The following is an 18,912-nucleotide window of genomic DNA, read 5'->3' on the forward strand; positions in this document are numbered from 1 at the left end:
TCCAGATAAATTACCATATGCAGGGAAATCGTTTATTGTCCACATTAATAACGCCTTCAAGTTAAAATCTGTTTCAGTAAAACGAATCATATACCTGCACCCCTTTCTCCCACAACTCAAAAAGATCATCAATCAAGGGCTTCAAGTATACATCAATGTCATTACCCGGTTGTTTTTTTCCTGGAATCAGCATGCTCAGAATTATGTTGTCACCTTGCATACACAACTGAGGGGGAAAATTATTAACCACGAGCATCACTGGCCAACAACTGTGGGTTGCGGAAAGATCACCAAATGGATTAAATCCATCAGAAGCAAGCCCAAGACGCAAATTACGGGGATCTGAAGCAAACTCGAGATACTTTTTGTCTATGTGCTTCCAAGCCAAAGAATCTGTTGGATGACGCATCTTTCCATCCTTACTCTTGTTCGTCGCGTGCCATATCAACTGCTCAGCCAGTGCTGCTGTTTGAAACAATCTTCTCAATCTCTGCTGATTGAATCGACAGATTCATCGTTCTTATGAAGTCTCTGACTTAGAGTAGTCCACTCACCGCCAGGTTTCGATATCGGAGCCATGTTATGTCTCGAAGTTGCCAAAACCGATCAGGTTTAAGGGTTGGAGGAATATTATGAAAGCATCTTACCTATGAATCGACAGATTCATCGTTCTTATGAAGTCTCTGACTTAGAGTAGTCCACTCACCGCCAGGTTTCGATCTCGGAGCCATGTTATGTCTCGAAGTTGCCATAACCGGTCAGGTTTAAGGGTTGGAGAAATATTATGAAAGCATCTTACCTATGAATCGACAGATTCATCGTTCTTATGAAGTCTCTGACTTAGAGTAGTCCACTCACCGCTAGGTTTCGATCTCGGAGCCATGTTATGTCTCGAAGTTTCCAAAACCGGTCAGGTTTAAGGGTTGGAGGAATATTATGAAAGCATGTTACCTATGAATCGACAGATTCATCGTTCTTATGAAGTCTCTGACTTAGAGTAGTCCACTCACCGCCATGTTTCGATCTCGGAGCCATGTTATGTCTCGATATTTCCAAAACCGGTCAGGTTTAAGGGTTGGAGGAATATTATGAAAGCATCTTACCTATGAATCGACAGATTCATCGTTCTTATGAAGTCTCTAACTTAGAGTAGTCCACTCACCGCCAGATTCGAGCTCGGAGCCATGTTATATCTCGAAGTTGCCAAAACCGGACAGGTTTAAGGGTTGGAGGAATATTCTAATGGCACCGATATTATTAATAGATAGACGGATTCATCGTTTTTACGAAGTCTCTGACTTAGAATAGTCCACTTACCATTTACCGCCAGGTTTCGAGCTCGGAGCCAGGTTATATCTATGTTACTTAGAGTGTTACCACCAATTTTTTTTTTGTAATTTTGTCTAATCCAACGTACCAAAGTTAGGGGAAGCAACTGCTACTAAATCTAACGGTGGGAATCTTGTGTTTGTTTGTAAAAAATTGTGTTTCTTTGCCAATCCGTATGCTTTTGCTTAGACCAATCAGAATATTCCACTTTTCCCGCCCCAGATCCGGCCCAAATTTGATCACGTGTCTACCCAAGAAATTTTCAGACAATATTTAATGTTTGACCACTGCAATGTGTCCTATCCCATGTTAATTCCCCCTAGTATTTTCACAACGCGCCCAAAATCATTATTCTCTTCACTCTTCACAAAAATAAGAAAACTCTCTCACCAAAAAAAAAAAATCTCTCACCTATCGCCATGTCTGCAACTGTGAAGCTCTAACCCTAAAAATCTCTTATCCGAAAACCCTAACAATCTCTCATCAGGAAACCCTAACAATCTCTCAATCACTCAAACTCTTCAGAAAACCATAACTATGTATTAATCTCAGAGCTCTTCAACTTTGAAGAAAACCCTAACAAATTTTCAAGAAAAGGATTTCACGAAGGGGTAATCTCTCATACTCTCAAATCTTAAGAAAATAAATCTCTTTGTTCCAGTTTTCTATTTTAGTAATTTTGAGTTTTTTTTTTCTTCACATAAAATGTTCAGATTTTCACATGCAATTTAGGATTTGTTGTTTCCATGATGAAATTGGTATTGGGTCCTATTTAATTTTGGGAATTTTCGATTTTAGGTCTTTTTATGATGATTTTCATTTCGATGATTGTCTCTGCAGCTCATGTTCTAGTTTTTTAGGTCTTTGTTCTGTGTTATAACAAAAAATCCCCCCTTTTCTTCCTTCCTATTTACAATCCCTCTCTCCATCTTTCAATTAGAAAATACAGAGAACCCTAGATGGCCATGATTCCCATTAGCAACAGGGAATAAAAAATCATGTTAATGGGGAGGTTCTCTTCATGGGCTCATGACTACAGCTTTAGTGTAATAATTGTAGTAGCAAAGATATGTGGAGTACTAGTGCAGAAGTTTAGCCACTGTGATGCATGAAGTATAATTTAGAATTCGTAAGAATTTGTGATTTGATAGGTGTAGCCTTATTCTCTTTAGGTGTATGATTTGATTATATTTGTGCCAAAGCATGAAGTTTAGCCACTTTGATTATATTTTTGCAAGGCATAACTGCAATAATGAAGACTAACAAGGAAACAATAAAGGAAAAGCTGGTCAGGGAGTTGGCCATAAAAGTAAAGGCTTCTCATCTCAATTTCAGTGTAAATAAATTTATTCACCATATCATTTTAACTAACCTATATGCATTGTTGTTGCAGATGAAAAACAAACAGTCCAAAACTGATAAAGGTTCTCCATCTGCAGAACCATCCCTTCCACCTGAAAGTAGGCGATCATCACCAAGGAACAAGAAGTTTGCGATAAAGGTAAAGACTTTTCATCTCAATTTCATAACAAACTACTTACCTTCTCATTTTAACTAAGCTACACTTTTTGCAGATGAAAAACAAGCAGAACACTCAACAGTCCCCAACTGAAAGTGCTTCACTCACTTCAAATCTGCAAACCCCGACTCAAACTAAGTCCGCAGAACCATCTCTTTCACCTGGAAGTAGGCGATCATCACAAAGGAACAAGAAGTTAGAACCAAGTGCTGTTGTTTCTTCTCTAACTAAATGTGCAACAACTCCAAAGCATCGTCGACAACCTGAAAGTGCTAAAATGTCATCACCAACTACAAAGAGACAGGCTACTAGGAAGAAGAATGTGCAATCTGAAAGTGCTCAACATTCACAGACCACAACTACAAAGTCCCAATCAAAAAGCTCTGAAGGAGATACTGAAAAATCTGGAGTGGGGCGAAATAATGTAAAGCGGAAACTTGACACAAGCATCACAGGCCCATGTCTGAATGTTCAACTTAGGGATCCACACGACACTCTCGCAGATTTTCAAGATGAAGAAGAAGAGGAAGAGGAGGAGGAAGCTGTGGAAGAGGATAACTCTGATCATGTGGAGCCTGATGTGGAAGAAGAGAATGATAATGGTAATGGTGATGAGCCTGAATTGGAAGAAGAAAATGACAATGGTAATGATGATAATGAGGAAGGTTAAGAAGGAAAATAAGCAAAGAAAAGAAAATATGTTCCACGTGGTCCAACCCAGATGTATGCACTGAAGTTATATTCTGCTGATCCGAAAAGAACAATTTCCTTCAACGCTAATGAACAACCGATTGGTGATCCATCTGTGCAACTTGCCAGTGTGCTAGGGGTACTTGTTCGGAAACTTCCATTAACGTACAAGGATTGGAGACTTGTCCCTTATGAAGGCAAAGAAAACATATGGAAGATAGTCTCGGTTCGCAATTGATAACTCTTTAACTCTTTTCATTCGTCAATAATTATTTAAGTCATAGTCAACAATTATTTAATTCATAGCGTATTCTAATTAAATTATTTAAATTTATTTGTAGAACCGATTCATTGTGCCTGAGTATTACAAAGACTATTATTTCAGCAAGATGGGAACTTATCTTAGAGAAGCAAGGTCAAGGAAAGCTGGTTTGGTACTCGACGCTTTGGATCGGCTACAAGGGGAAGAACAAAAGAAACGGCTGGAGAAGTTAATGCCCATGACCATGACAGTTAGGGAGTGGGAAGAGTTTGTGAAACATGTAGACTCTATTGAATTCAGAGTAAGTAATTTCTATTATATAGAATGCCTATGTATTTGTATTAAAAACTTTAAATTCTGTCAAATGATTTTTTTACTTTTCTATTCAGGTCAGAAGAATAAAAATGCAAGAAAATCGTTCAAAACACACCACCCCACATACCATAAGTCGAGAAGGTTACGCCCGATTGGAGGTGAAATTGGTATGTTCTACAGTCTTTATATTCACCATGTGAAAGCTATTGCATCGTTAAAAATATAATTGTTTGAAGTTCTCTACAAAGTTTTATCTTAGAAATATTCTGAGATAATACCATGTTGTTATGCTATTCTTGATGACTCATGTATTGATACATTTATTTGGAAGCAAAAAGAGCAAAACACAACCAAAGAGATTGTTAGAGCTATAATCTGGAAAGTTGGTCATAAACAGCGCAAAGGAAAGAAACCACATCCTGGTGTTGTAGAAGCTTTGGTAAGAAATCTTCTCATGTTACTTTGTTTTATTTGTGTGTGCTTGAAAAAGTCAAAAATATCTGATGTTTTACACGCTTACACAGGAAAAACTTGAAAAATCCCGAGAAAAGTATCATGCTGATTGTGGATCATCCGTGACAGATGATATTCTTGCAAAGGCCTTTGGTGAGGACAAGAAAACTAAAGGGAGACTTAAAGGAATTGGTTTTGGAGCGACACGTAAAAAGGTTGTTGCGCAGTCCCACTATAAGATGATGATTAAAAAGTGTCAAGAATCCTATAAAGCATTGAGTGATCGAGTGGTGCAGTTAGAGGTGAGAATTTAACTTGTCTTTTATTAGGTCTCCTTTTCTTGATAAACTTAAACTCGATAATGCCCCTCATATTGCTGATTGATCTTAATATAGGGAACGAAACCAAAATGTGTCTGCAATGGAGTCTTACCCTCTCACATGTTAAGTCCCAGCAACAATCATGAGGCTAGCACTAGCAGACATGTTATCTGTAATGAAAGAGACTCAACTGATACCACTCCAAGTCATGTCAGGAAACAAAATGAGGTTCAAGTGCCAAAGAGATTCCAAGTTTGCAAGTTGTTAAGCTGGTACAAGGAGGACGAGGTGGTTGCAGAGGCTGAAATTGCTGAAACAGATCCAAGTAAGCAGATACATGGAAAACCAATCGGTCTTGGAGCCTACACTATATGTGTGAAGGTTTCTTATGTGGATGATGATCTTGTCTACCAAGCTACTTCAGAAGTCAGAACTGTTCATGATGTTGTTTCAAATTTTATCACATGGCCCAAAGATAGAATAATCTACCAATAGACTTCTTAATCTTCTGTGATCTTTTTGGAGACTTAACTTTTGGTAACAAACATATCACTGCCACTTTTTTGTATGTTTTGTGTATATCACATTGGTATGTGAATGCTTTAACTCTGGGTTTGGTTTAATTTGAATGAATCTTTCAGTTTAATCTAATTGTTTATTTACATTTCAGTTTAATCTAGTTGTTTCTTTACATTTCACAAATAGTAGTGACAAAAGTGAAATATATATTTTGAAATATGGGTTTGATCTTATTCACAAGTATTGTAAAATAGTTTATTTACAATCATAACTATGTGTTGTCCAAGATAGTCCTACTACACATAGTATAGTTGTATCAAGGTACTTCTACAATGCTAACAAGTTTACTAACTGTAATATTCACAATACTAATAAGTGTTGTGTTAAAAATTTCTACTACCCATGACAATAATTGTAAAAACAAATTTTCTACAATGCTAACAAGTGTACTGACTGTAATATTCACAATACTAGTAAGTGTTGTGTTAACAATTTATACTTCATACCACAATCATTGTAAAATGAAATCTTGCAACATCAGCAGGTGTTGTTCAGAATAGTTATACAACTCAAGGAAGTGTAGTCAGAGGAGTATTCACAATACTAATAGACATCGTGAAAAGGTTTTCAACTACATAAACTAGATATTTTGAAACAGTTACATTACAACATAAGTTTGTGTTGTCCAAGATAGTTCGACAATTCATACAAGTGTTGTGCAAATATTATTCATAATACTGGTAATTGTTGTTGCATATGTTTCTACGATATGCTACTTATGTTGTCCACGATTGTTCTAAAATACAAGCAAGAGTTGTGTTAGGTTATCAAAAAAAATCGAAAGAGAATCACAACATTGACAAACTATTGTCGAACCATGAATCACATCACCCTTTACAACACTTGTTAACCATTGTAGAAAAACTTGGACTTTCTACAATACCCCCGTTCCACAATGCATGAAATGGAGTTGTCGTAGGGGTACTGCAACTCTTATCTTGTGTCGTCAATGATGATTTTTCCCGTAGTGTGAGTATGAGAAGTTCAAAAGTGTTGAACATATTACTGCATATTTACATGACAGTCATTATAAGAAATCTGCAGAATATGATGCCAATTATTTATATGCCTTGAAATCTGTCTAGCCATTGCAGATTCGTTAACCTGCAGAGTTTCAAAGATTTTTTGCATCTACATTTACAAATGTGCCAAGCAATAAAGATTAAACTTTCTAACAGAGAGTAATCATGTATAGAATTTGAGGTGCCGAGAAAACCAAGAAGCCAGGAATGAAAATTGAAATCAGAGTTGTTAATACCGGAATTCTCATTAGGTTTTACCCGTCCTAGTCTACCAAGATGACCTCACTTTTCTTAGAATGATATGAGAGAGAGTTGTCTTTTCATTGTACCTTGTCCTTTCTTATATAGACTTTCCAAAAGCCCCTTCTTTTTATGACATCTTGCCATGTGTCCTAAACCTCCTTAATTACTCCTAGCGCCATCCCTTATCTAATATAACCTCCTTCTTCCTTGTTAATTCCTTCATTGTCCCTTCCAACTCATGGATACTTCTTTGATGGACTTGGGCCTTAGTCCCCATGTTCCATGTGTGTCCTTTCCCCTCTTTGGGGCACCCTAACCTGGTTAAGGGGAATCATTTTTCATGTATCAACATTAGTCCCCTGAATATGAGGTTAGTCATAAGATAACCTTATAGTCATACTTTTATGATCGAGTTAACATACGCATGTCTTTGGGCATGAAGAAGATTGCCGGTTACTGCCTCGTGAATGGTCTCTCTCTCCTATATATATACAACTGGTGCCTCCTCATCGTATTCCTTAATTTCTTCTTTTTTCTTCCTTTTGTGGGCTACTTGGCTTGCATGGCTGACTCTCTCCACGGGTATGTGCTAGTCTTAGTGCCTATTCCTGCGTTAACCTTTGTGATGTTCAAGCATGATGAAATGAAGCGTATGCTGCTCGTGAAGGCTGAAGTCGAAGCGCTACGGGAGCGGAGGATTACTAACAGACATGGCACGAATACCAAGTTTAAGGAGATGTCTGAAGCTTATCAAGCCGAGTTAGACACGGATCCAACGGGTCGGGTATCGTCAGAGACTCAACGTGCTCTTAATGGTACCGTTATTGCACATGGCGCGGCTAATCAGTTGTATGCAGATTTCCTGGCGATGGTGGCTACGATAGACCAGGCTATTTCAGATTGTCGCCTCTGGATTTCCAACCTAGAGATGCGGATGCTCCTTGGTCATTCTCTGGTTTTAACAACGACCACTTCACTTGTGCCTCATCCTTATGTTGAGGACGAACTAGCACGTCTGCTCGTTCTAAAAGAGGAAGCAAGAATGTTATGGACTCTTCGTTTGTTCCACCAAGACAAAATGCGCAGAGAATATGACGAACATGAGGACACTCTATCACTTGCCCAAGGGGCTGGGTCCGAGGATAAGATCATTCAGGCTATTACTAAACGATTTCACGAGGATGATCAAGATTTGCACTTGGTTGACGTGCAGGTCAGCGACAGTCGCCTAATGGTGGAGTCTCTGGACGTAGACATTGCTCGCTGCCGTTCATTATTGGCAGACTAAGAATTTTAGTTTATCATTATTATTTTTTCGTATTTATCGAATTACGGCTCTCTTTCGATACTGTTCACGTGTCAGTCGTGATCTTGCGGTCGTTGTAATCGTTAATGCTTTCCTGATTCTCTATAAATATGCAATATTAGCTTCTTTGAACTCTAACTTGTCTGCTTCTTCCTTTTATTCTAAATGGCGTATGTTCTTCATGGTTACGTATTTTCGCTGGCACCGATACCCTCGCTGGTTGACCCTCGATACAAAGAGGAGGAACTCGCAAGACTTTTGCTAGTAAAAGCGGATTGAAGCGCTTAAGGCGCGGAGGGAGATTGACAGGGGATGCAAAACAGGCCCAATTTTCCGATCAATACGATATATTCGAGATGGCTGAGAGGGTTCGAGGGAAGGGGCGCGTATATGTCCAAATCCACCGTGCATTGGACGAGACGGTTAAGATCCGCCAAGCTGCCGATCAGCTTTTTGAAGAGTCCGTTGTGATGATGGCCAGCATAGATCAAGCCATAGATGACTGTCGTCTATCTATTTCTGAGCGGGCTTCCCCTCACTTGCACGAGTATACTTTAACTCTTGCAGCGGTCTTCGCGCTTGTTCTCTCCTTTGATATCCATGGTGAATTGAGGCGTTTGCTCCTTTTGAAGGGTATGTTGTTGGCTTCTCGGGTGGTGCACGTGGACAAGATGCGCGCGATTTATCATGGCCGAGAGGAAGTGCTAGCCGCTGCTCGTAAATCAAAGATTCCCAGCGAAATAAAGGAGCTCGCTGAATTGGCTAATGAAGCCGATTATGCGTTGGCTACTGCTATTGATCAGCGTGAGGAAGCGCTCTTAATGGTGCAGTCTTTAGATGCAGACATTTCTCATTGCCACGTGTTTTATCAGATGATGAATGAGTGAAAGACGACTTATTGTCGTTGGTTAAAAAAAATAATTTAGCTTTCCTTTGTATTCGGGAAATTATTCTATGTAATGTATTTCATTCCATCTACCTCCCTTATCTCCCTCTTTTGTGAGGGTTTAATTAAAGATATGTTTATTCCATCCTTATTTTAACAAGGTTGCTGGGTAGAAACTTGTGATAAGGCGTATTGATCCTCCCCCCTTCCCCTTTCTCGTTTATTTTGGTGGATGTAGGGGGAGCGGGATATGTATGTTAGATGCGCTTACTCCTCCCACTTTTTTTTTCTTCCAACTGGGAGGGCGGTATTTATGTGGAGCGTGCCTACTCCCCCTTTTTTTTATACAGGGGACCAGGAGGGCGGGTGTATGTTAAACGGGCCTACCCTCTTTGTTTTTTTTGACTGGAAATCGGGAAGGCGAGGTGTATGTTAAACGCGTCTACTCCCCATTTGTTTTTGTCAACAGGCAACTGGGAGGGCGGGATGTATGTTAAACGCGCCTACTCCCTCCTTTGTTTTTGTCAACTTGAAATTGGGAGGGAGGGATGTATGTTAAACGCGCCTACTCCCCCCTTTGTTTTTGTCAACAGGGAACTGGGAGGGCGGGATGTATGTGGAACGCGCCTACTCCCTCCTTGGTTTTTCTCAACAGGAAACTAGGAGGGCGGGGTGTATGTTAAACGCGCCTACTCTCTCCTTTGTTTTTTCTCAACAGGGAACTGGGAGAGCGGAGTGTATATGGAACGCGCCCACTCCTCCCTTTGTTTTTTCTCAACAGGTAACTGGGAGAGCGGGATGTATGTGGAACGCGCCTACTCCCCCCTTTGTTTTTGTCAACAGGGGACAGGGAGGGCGGGATGTGTGTAAAACGCGCATACTCCGCCCTTTGTTTTTTCTCAACAGGGAACTAGGAGGGCGGGGTGTATGGTAAGCGCTCCTACTCCCCCTCTTTTTTTTTCTCAACAGACAACTGGGAGAGCGGGGTGTATGTGCAACGCGGATACTCCCCCTTTGTGTTTCTCTTGGTTAAACGGGTGTAGTTTACATTCCTGGGTCTTTTAGTTAGTTTGTGTATCCGATCGGGTGCCATTGGCGTTCCCGCGGCCTTTTGTCATCCGATCAGACGCCATTGGCACTCCAACTTTCAGTAAATTTTTCAGTCGATCGGGCGCCATTGGCACCCCCGCGGCCTTTTGTCAGTCGACCGGGCGCTATTGGCGTTCCCGCAACCTTTTGTCAGTCGATCAGGCGTCATTGGCATTCCTGCAACCTTTACTAAATTTGTCAGCCGATCGGGCGCCATTGGCATTCCCGCGGCCTTTTGTCAGTCGATCGGGCACCATTGGCGTCCCCGCAACCTTTTTTCGATCGATCAGGCGCCATTGGCATTCCTGCAACCTTTAGTAAATTTGTCATCCGATCGGGCACCATTGGATTTCCCGCGGCCTTTTGTCAGTCGATCGGGCACCATTGGCATTCCCGCAAGCTTTTGTCGGTCGATCAGGCGCCATTGGCATTCCTGCAACCTTTAGTAAATATGTCAGCCGATCGGGCGCCATTGGCATTCCCGCGGCCTTTTGTCAGTCGACCGGGCGCCATTGGCGTTCCCAAAACCTTTTGCCGATCGATCAGGCGCCATTGGCATTCCTGCAACCTTTATTAAATTTGTCCGCCGATCGGGCGCCATTGGATTTTCCGCGGCCTTTTGTCAGTCGATCGGGCGCCGTTGGCATTCCCGCAACCTTTTTTCGGTCGATCAGGCGCCATTGGAATTCATGCAACCTTTAGTAAATTTGTCAGCCGATCGGGCGCCATTGGCATTCCCGCGGCCTTTTGTCAGTCGATCGGGCGACATTGGCATTCCCGCAACCTTTAGTAAATCTGTCAACCGATCGGGCGCCATTGGCATTCCTGCGGCCTTTGTTAGACGTTGGGAATCATATATCAAAATCGGCTTTTATTCGAAACAAGTTATACATTGATCTGTTTATGCATAGAACTTCTTTAGACATTTACCATTGATGGGTGACTTGACTTTTGTGCCATTCATGCGTCTGAGCTTGTAATACCCTCTTTATGCTACCTTCCTTACTCTGAAGGGTCCTTCCCAGTTCGCGGCGAATTTCCCTGCACTAGCATTTCTTTGCACGTTAGGATCAATCTTGAGGACCAAATCGTCTACCTCAAATCTTCTTTCCTTTACGTTCTGATTATAATAGTTCGATGTGCGCTTCCTGTATGCCTTAGAGAACCGTTCCGCCCGGGCTCTCCTCTCTTCTATTGTATCTAAATGGGCAAAGTGGCTCACTTCGTCTGGTGTCTTATGACTAGCCATTGCTACTCTAGCAGATGGAATCGCAATCTCCGGCGGTAAAATTGCATCCTCCCCGTAGACCAGAGAATATGGCGACGCCACGGTGGAACTTCGTTTCGAGATTTTGTATGCCCATACCGCGGGTGGGAGCTGTTCGTGACACTCTCGGGGGTGATCCTCCACTGTCCTGCTCAAGATCCGGATGAGCGTCTTATTGCTCGCTTCGGCTTGGCCGTTCCCTTGAGGATAGTATGGGGTTGACGTATGAAGCCTCACATTATATTGTCGTAGCAAATATATTACATCTTTGTTCACGAATGACTTTGCATTATCTGCCATGATAATCATGGGCGCGCCAAATTTGTAAATAATGTATTCCCTGATAAATGCTGTAATAGTCGCCCCGGCATAGTCTTTGAGAGGTATCGCCTCAACCCATTTCGTGCTGTATTTAGTGGCGGTTATTATGTACTTGTGGCGCTTTGAGGACATCGGGTTGATCTTCCCTATAATGTGTAAAGACCAACTGTGGAACGGCCATGGTGTTACCACGCTATGCAGTAAGGTGTGAGGTATTCTGATTAGGTATCCATGTGTTTGGGAGTTGAGGCATCTTCTCACATGTTCCGCGGTATCACTTTCCATAGTGGGCCAGTAAAACCCGCCTTCATAGAGTTGTAGAAATAACTTCCGCATTCCTTGATGTTCTGAATTATGGGACCGGGTCATTACCTCGGCGGCTTCCTCGTCTGATAAGAACCTTAGCATAACGTTACTATAGATTCTACGGTAGAGAGTCCCCTCATGCATGAAAAAATGTGCCGCTTTATTTTGGATTTTTAGGGTCGCCTTCCTGTCACTGGGTAATTTTCCGTTTTGGATGAAATCCATGTATGGTCGCCTCCAATCTACCCCGTCGACTGTGCAAATTTCGGCGGGTTGTGGTGGGGCTTGGCAATCAGCTTAACCGTCTTGGAGGGCCGCTGCTTGTTCTGACATACTGGGCCAATATACCCCTCTCCTCTGGAGATTTCTGTATATGTGGACTGATGCAGTTTTCCCACATGTTGTCGCGTGTAGCTCCTGGAGTATTTTTTCCGCTTCCCTCTTATTTACGCACCTAGCGAGATCTCCCCCTGTTACTCGGTAGTAAAAGGCTCCTTTGATCAGTACGAATTGTTTCAGTGTTCAGGTAGGTATTACACGGTCCTCCTCCATTTTGGCCAGATCATCGATGTAAGTTAGCCTCCAATCGTCCGCCTCCTCGAAGGCCATATCTTTTTTACAGGTGTTGGGAAGCTCCTTCCTCTTAACCGTTACCGTACCCTCCTCCTTATCGTTCAACTTTATCTTGCTAGCTAGTGTTGCCAGGGCATCTGCGTGTTTATTCTTGCCTCTTCCTGTATGATCTAGGGTCGACCCTGTCTGACTTATCAACTTTTGAGCCTCTGCTCAGTATGGAGCTAAATGTGGCTCCTTGACATGGAAATCCCTGTTGACTTGGTTAGTTACCAATCTCGAGTCACCTTTTATTTCGACGCCTCCCAAACCAAGTTCCTTTGCCATCCTGGGCCCTAGGATCAAAGCTTCATATTCGGCTACATCATTACTAAAAGGGAAGTCCAACTTAAATGAATGCGATAGAAATTCTCCTTGTGGTGCTTCGAACACTACTCCCGCTCCCCCGACAATATCATATGAAGATCCATCGAAAAACATGGTCCAAGGCTTGTTAATATCAGCGGCAACTACCTCTCCCGGCACCCGATCATGAATCTCATCATCTCATTCTCCAGGAAACATGACCATTAGGTCAGCGATGGCCTTCCCTCGTACTTCTTTAGGTCGCTTATAGTCCAGTTCGAATTCTGATAGCTTCAACAGCCATCGGGCCGTTATCCCAGTTAGGACGGGCTTAGAGGCGAGGTAGGCTATGCGGTTTTTTACGACCACAACGATCGTCTTATGTGTCAGGAGGTATGGCCTTAATTTTTGTGTTGCGTAGATGAGGGCTAGGCATGATTGTTCTACTCGTGGGTATCTCAATTATGCGTCTCTTAAAACCCGACTCACATAGTAGATGGGCGATAATTCATTTCCTCTCATATCTTGTGCCAGGACTGCCCCTATGGCTGAACTTGTGAACGTCGTGTTTAAGTAAAGAGGCACTCCTTTTATTGGCGGTTTGAGAACTTGGGGGCTGACGAGGCACTGCTTTAGTTTTTCAAACGCGACCTGTTGAGTTTCCTCCTATTTGAAGAATGTCCCTTTCCTTAGTAAAGGCAAGAACGTCGTCATTATCTAAGCCAAACCAGGCACGAAGCGTCGTATATACGATATCCGTCCTATAAACGCCTGGAGCTCTTTGGAATTATTCGGTGGTGTCATGGTCGTGATCGCCTCGAACTTACTTGGATCTACCCGAATCCCTTAATCGGTTAACGTGAATCCCAAGAATTTTCCGGGTGTAACTCCAAAGGCGCATTTGAGCGGGTTCATCTTGAGTTGGTACTTCCTACATCTTTCGAACACCATCTTTAACTACGATGTCATCCACATATACCTCTACTGCCTGATGCAATAGATCGTGGAATATGGATGTCATGGTGCACTGATACGTGGCACCTGCGTTTTTTAGTCTGAAGGGCATCACCACGTAGTAGAAGTTCCCATATGGATTCTGGAAGGCGGTCTTTTTTGCATCCTCTTCAGCCATCTTTATTTGGTTGTATCCATTAAATCCATCCATGAAAGAGAAGCGCGTCTTGCCTCCGGTCGCGTCCAGCGTTAAGTCGATGTTGGGCAGTGAGAAATCATCTTTGGGGAAACCCCGATTGAGATCCCTATAGTCCATGCAACACCGGATTTTTCTATTCTTATTCACCACTGGGATGATGTTGGCTAACCAGGTCGGGTGCTGAATAGGTCTGATGAACTTGGCTTTCAACAGGCGTTCCACTTCTTCCTTTATTGCGAGAGCGGTTGCCCTCGGGAACTCTCTGCTTCTTTGTTTTATCGGATGGAATTCAGCAGAGACTCCAAGGAGATACGAGGTTGCTGTCCAGACCTGGCATTTCATCATAATCATAAGTGAAAACATATTTGTATTCTCTGAGCAAGGCGATCAATGCTTCTATTTCTTTCACGTCAAAACTTTTACTGATCATGATTGGTCGCTTGTCATCTTCTGTTCCAATGTTAATTTCTTTTACATCATCCGTGGTGAGGTCTTTAGGAGCCCGTTCTTCTATAGACTGTGTATTCGCACCAAGTAGTTCCTGTAATTCTCCATCATCGATTGTGCTGTAAGGTAGCTCATTTAGGCTATGGTCGTCTAATGGGGCCTCTACGTTGGGTGTGTCTAAGTTTTGCGTGCTGGTAGATGATCCCCCGGTTAGTTGTTATAAAAGGTACACGTGTCCCCCATCTGGTCTTGAGAAACGCTAAAACCTTGGTTGATCTTCGTGCTTCCGCTTTCTTTCCTCGGGGAACGTCATTCTGGATGGAATGAAGACTGACTTGGTTGGCTCTGTATTCTCTCCCTTGCTCCATTTTGGTAGCGGGGTAAGTTTTACTTCGGGGATTTCATCCGCTTCCTTAGCCAAATCATAAAAAACCGTGTCTGCCATGTAAGCTTCTTCCGGGTCAAAGGGGTGGCTCGTGGCTGGTATCCGAAATTTCCTTCCCCCTATTATGGTCTTGACCCACTGATGGTACGTTGACAATACCACCTTGTGGTTGAGTAACCACCCTCGTCCTAACAGTACGTGGAATGTCGTGTCGTCTTCCAGTACGTAGAAAGGGGTAAGCCCGCGAATGGGACCAATCTTCATAACCAAATGGACGATCCCGATGGTCGTCTGAGTATGTCCTCCGAATTCTTTCACCGTTGTGGTTCACATTTTGACTGCCGACTGCTGCACTCCGAGAAGGTCTAGTGTGTGTGTAGAAATTAAATTTAGAGATGCGCCCCCATCCACGAAGGCCATCTTCAAAGGAATCTTATTGATGTGCGCGGTCAGGTACAAGGGTCTAAGGTGCTCTCCTGGATAGCAAATATCCTCGTCTGTGAATACGATAGCTTCTTTGGGGAGGGAATCGTAAGGATTTCCTGTCGCAATCGTTGCAATAGCTTTGGCCGCTTCCCTGTTTTGATCCTCGCTAAAACCTAGTGAATAGAAAAACTATTGAGCCAATACTATGCCCGCGAATTTGCTAGCGACGCCATCTGTGTTTGTAAATGCGGAGCCTTCTATGGTGACCTCGCATGCTTCTTCGTCCTTTTCTTCCCAGGGTTGCCATTCGTCTACGTTGGGATCATGAGAGAGCATCATTACATGATTTTGAGTCACTTTTCCTCCCTCGGAATTTCCCATTTCGATTTCTCCCACTTCTAGTTTCTTCTGAAACATTCTTCTTAGGTTATAGCAGTCGACTGTGGGGTGTTGTACTCTGCGGTGGAAGTGATAATATCTGGCATTGCTCTTCTGGATATCGTTGGGGTCCGCCCTTGTTGTAGGCAGCTGAATTTCTTTATCCGCCACCCACTGCTCCAGGATCCCGATGATCTGCTCTTTACTACAGGGCAGTCGAGGAGGAAGCGGTTGATCCCTATATGACTGATTCGTTTGCGCGCCCCATCCTTCTTGGTCGTTGGTTGTACGGGTGTTCCTTGTTGTTGTTGAGACAGTGTTGACTATGTTGCGATAGACATAATCCGAGTTGTTTTCTTCAACACGATCGGTGATTCGTGCTGCGGCTTCTTCCAGCTCGACGAAGGTTGGAAATCGGAAGTTCACTGGGCTTTTCTTGAAGCATGGTATCATTCTTCGTACGCAGATCTCCACTAGTGCATCTTCCTTAACGTCCTCGTGGAAATCCAGCGCGAAATGTCGAAACCTAGTGATATACTTCCCTACATCTTCCCCTAACCGGTGGTTACACTTACTCAAGTCGATGGTCGTGACTTTCCTTTTTGCGGAGTAAAATTTTCTGAGGAAGTGTGTGGATAGGTCCGTCCATGAGATGATGCTTCCAGGTTTTAGGTTATCATACCAAGAGAAGGCCATCTCAGACAACGACTTCGGGAACTCCCGTAGGCATAATTTTCCATCAGAGGCTCGATCATTCATAGAAGCAATGAATCGACTAAGATGCTCTCGCGCATTTCCGTGTCCGTCATACACTTTGAACTTTGGTGAGGTATAATCTTCTGGGTACTGATAATCCACTATCTCAGGGGTATAAGGGCTTGCCATAAAATCGTAATTATTCTGTTTTACCACTTTGTAGTTTGTCTCGAAAAACTTGGCCATCGCCTCCTGCGTCATCATCCCGTGATCTTCTCCTTTATCCTTGGCGCTTTCTAAGACTTCCTTGGCGCTTTGCTCGTTGCTAGATTCTTTTATTAATTTTCTCAACTCTCTTTCCCTGCGGATGTGTTTTTCCAACTCTTTTTGCATTTCCTTTAAAGTAGGTTGCGCGAGTGACGTGTTTCCTCCCTCTAGTTGCGTCGCCTCAGGTCTTCTTCCTTGTAAGATTGGGTCCGTCATTATCCCTATACGCTCCCCCTCTAGGTTAGGAGGAGGATTATTCAACTGATCGTTAGTCGCGTTTGGTCTAGTATCGCTTGGATGCATTATGATAGACTAGACACGAGCCTCCGGGTGTGGTCGCCAAATGTTAATACCCGAATTCTCCTTAGGTTCTACCCATCTTAGTCTACCAAGATGACCTCACTTTTCTTAGAATGGTATGAGAGAGAGTTGTCTTTCCATTGTACCTTGTCCTTTCTTATATAAACTTTCCAAAAGCCCCTTCTTTTTATGACATCTTGTCATGTGTCCTAAACCTCCTTAATTATTACTAACGCCATCCCTTCTCTAATATAACCTCCTTCTTCCTTGTTAATTCCTTCATTGTCCCTTCCGATTCATGAATACTTCTTTGGTGGACTTGGGCCTTAGTCCCCATGTTCCATGTGTGTCCTTTTCCCTCTTTGGGGCACGCTAACCTGGTTAAGGGGAATCATTTTTTATGTATCAACAGGAGTTAAGAGCAGGACTAAAAGGGTTGAGAGAATAGTTGAAATTGAGTGGAAATGGGAATAATGATTAGTGTTAATAGAAAACCTAAAGCTAGATTAAAAAGCTAGTTTTTGGAAAATTGTTAACAGTTTAAAATTAAAAAGAACAGCTAAACAAATCCGTTTTGGAGTATGAATCTTCAACTTCAGGATGGTCTAGCATTGATTTGTACCTAATGGTTGTTTCACTATTTCGAGGTGGAAATAGATAGACATCTCCACTGTTTTGTAGGGGAAAAATATCGCTCGACCAATAGAAATGTGCGTCAACATTAAGAGAGCGAGGCAATATCAAGGATGCGCGTCGTTATCCATTTCAAGAGTCCGGGTCATTTATCAGTAGAGCCGCGCTTCAATATCAATAGAGTTGCGCTCCCATATCCGAAATAAAGGGGTTTATTTACTGTACTCCACTACATATTAGTTGTCATCCACTAAGTACACCTATATAAAATAAAAGGAAGTAGAGAGAAAGAGGGACACATTTTGTAAAGGATATGTATTATTATTTTCATCTTCTCTTTCATCCTCCATCACCAAAACTAGATCTAGACATCTACCAAAAACTCATTAGTGGAGCTTCTAAATGTAATACTCATATAATTCCAACAATCATAGTGAAAAACCATGGATGTAGATCACATTGATCGAACCATGTAAAAAATCCTTGTACCTCTTTATATGTTTAGCACTCTTATCATCATTTTTACAAGAAATATATTTAGATCTATAGAAATCATTAAGGGATGTTAGTTGTGGGATTTCCTGCGACTACATGTTTAATGCTCAAGCCTTCGGTGAATTTCTATCCCATTAAATTTAACTCTACGCACTAATGCACTGTTACCCAACGATGTTTATCTACAGGAAATGGGCTATATAGCCAAAAACACAAGTTTTCTGGGCCATATGGACTGGTAGAAGTTTCGTCTGGGTCAAATGGACAGTTCAATTTTTTAATTGAAACTGACCCAATTACCCTTTTGTAACTGCACGTTCTCCGTCTCCTCAACAAAACCACGTTCTCCTTCTCTCTTCAGATGAAAACCGCCAACATCTTTCTTCTTCATCTTCTCACAAACTAGAAGAGGAACAAATTCGTCCACTGTTTCCCTAAACCAAAAACCATCAGAAATCGATTTCTTCCACCGTCTCCTAACCATCAACAGTAGCAGATTCATCAGAAACCATCCGAAAATCAGTTTCCTGCAATACTTGTTATGCATAACTGGTTATGCAGTAAAAGCAACTATGCATAACTGCGTAGCTTATTATGCATAACTGCTTATGCAGTAAAAGCAACTATGCTGAACTACGTAGATTATTATGCATAACTGGTTATGCAGTAAAAGCAAACATGGTGAACTGCATAACTTATTATCTATCATGCACGTTGCTTGTTATGCATATCTATCTTGCATGTTGCTTTAGAAAAAAAATTCTTACTCAAAATTAAAATATCAAATCAACAACAGCAAAGATCAAATTTAAAAATTCAAATCATATCTATCCTACATAACATCTTAGGCAGATCCAAAATTAACTGCATGATTTGTTATGCATTGTTTAGAGTATCTGCATAACTT

At 42.1% G+C, this 18,912-nt stretch overlaps 2 protein-coding genes across 2 annotated transcripts; one reads left to right on the plus strand and one right to left on the minus strand.

Moving 5' to 3' along the window:
* The first annotated feature begins 2,581 nt into the window (after nucleotides 1-2,581).
* Nucleotides 2,582-3,899, plus strand: LOC113351203 (bromodomain-containing protein DDB_G0278469-like). The gene is made up of 3 exons (XM_026595232.1): nucleotides 2,582-2,665; nucleotides 2,904-3,450; nucleotides 3,880-3,899. Exons 1-3 carry the CDS (start codon nucleotides 2,582-2,584, stop codon nucleotides 3,897-3,899), a joined length of 651 nt encoding a protein of 216 aa, XP_026451017.1.
* Nucleotides 3,900-11,001: 7,102 nt separating this feature from the next.
* On the minus strand, nucleotides 11,002-11,580 carry LOC113351204. Its single transcript, XM_026595233.1, has one exon. The coding sequence runs from the start codon at nucleotides 11,578-11,580 to the stop codon at nucleotides 11,002-11,004; it is 579 nt and encodes a 192-aa protein (XP_026451018.1).
* Nucleotides 11,581-18,912: the final 7,332 nt, after the last annotated feature.

This window comes from Papaver somniferum, chromosome 2 (genome assembly GCF_003573695.1).
Source record: "Papaver somniferum cultivar HN1 chromosome 2, ASM357369v1, whole genome shotgun sequence".
Classification (NCBI taxonomy): domain Eukaryota; kingdom Viridiplantae; phylum Streptophyta; class Magnoliopsida; order Ranunculales; family Papaveraceae; genus Papaver; species Papaver somniferum.

What these genes read in the sequence shown, in the direction of transcription:
- LOC113351203 (XM_026595232.1), top strand. Translation starts at nt 2,582, where the DNA reads ATGAAGACTAACAAGGAAACAATAAAGGAAAAGCTGGTCAGGGAGTTG. An exon ending in CTTCTCATCTCAATTTCAGT is followed by an intron (nt 2,666 to 2,903) that starts GTAAATAAATTT and finishes CACTTTTTGCAG; the next exon opens with ATGAAAAACAAGCAGAACAC. An exon ending in GGAAGAAGAGAATGATAATG is followed by an intron (nt 3,451 to 3,879) that starts GTAATGGTGATG and finishes ATTTATTTGTAG; the next exon opens with AACCGATTCATTGTGCCTGA.
- LOC113351204 (XM_026595233.1), bottom strand. Translation starts at nt 11,580, where the DNA reads ATGGCAGATAATGCAAAGTCATTCGTGAACAAAGATGTAATATATTTG.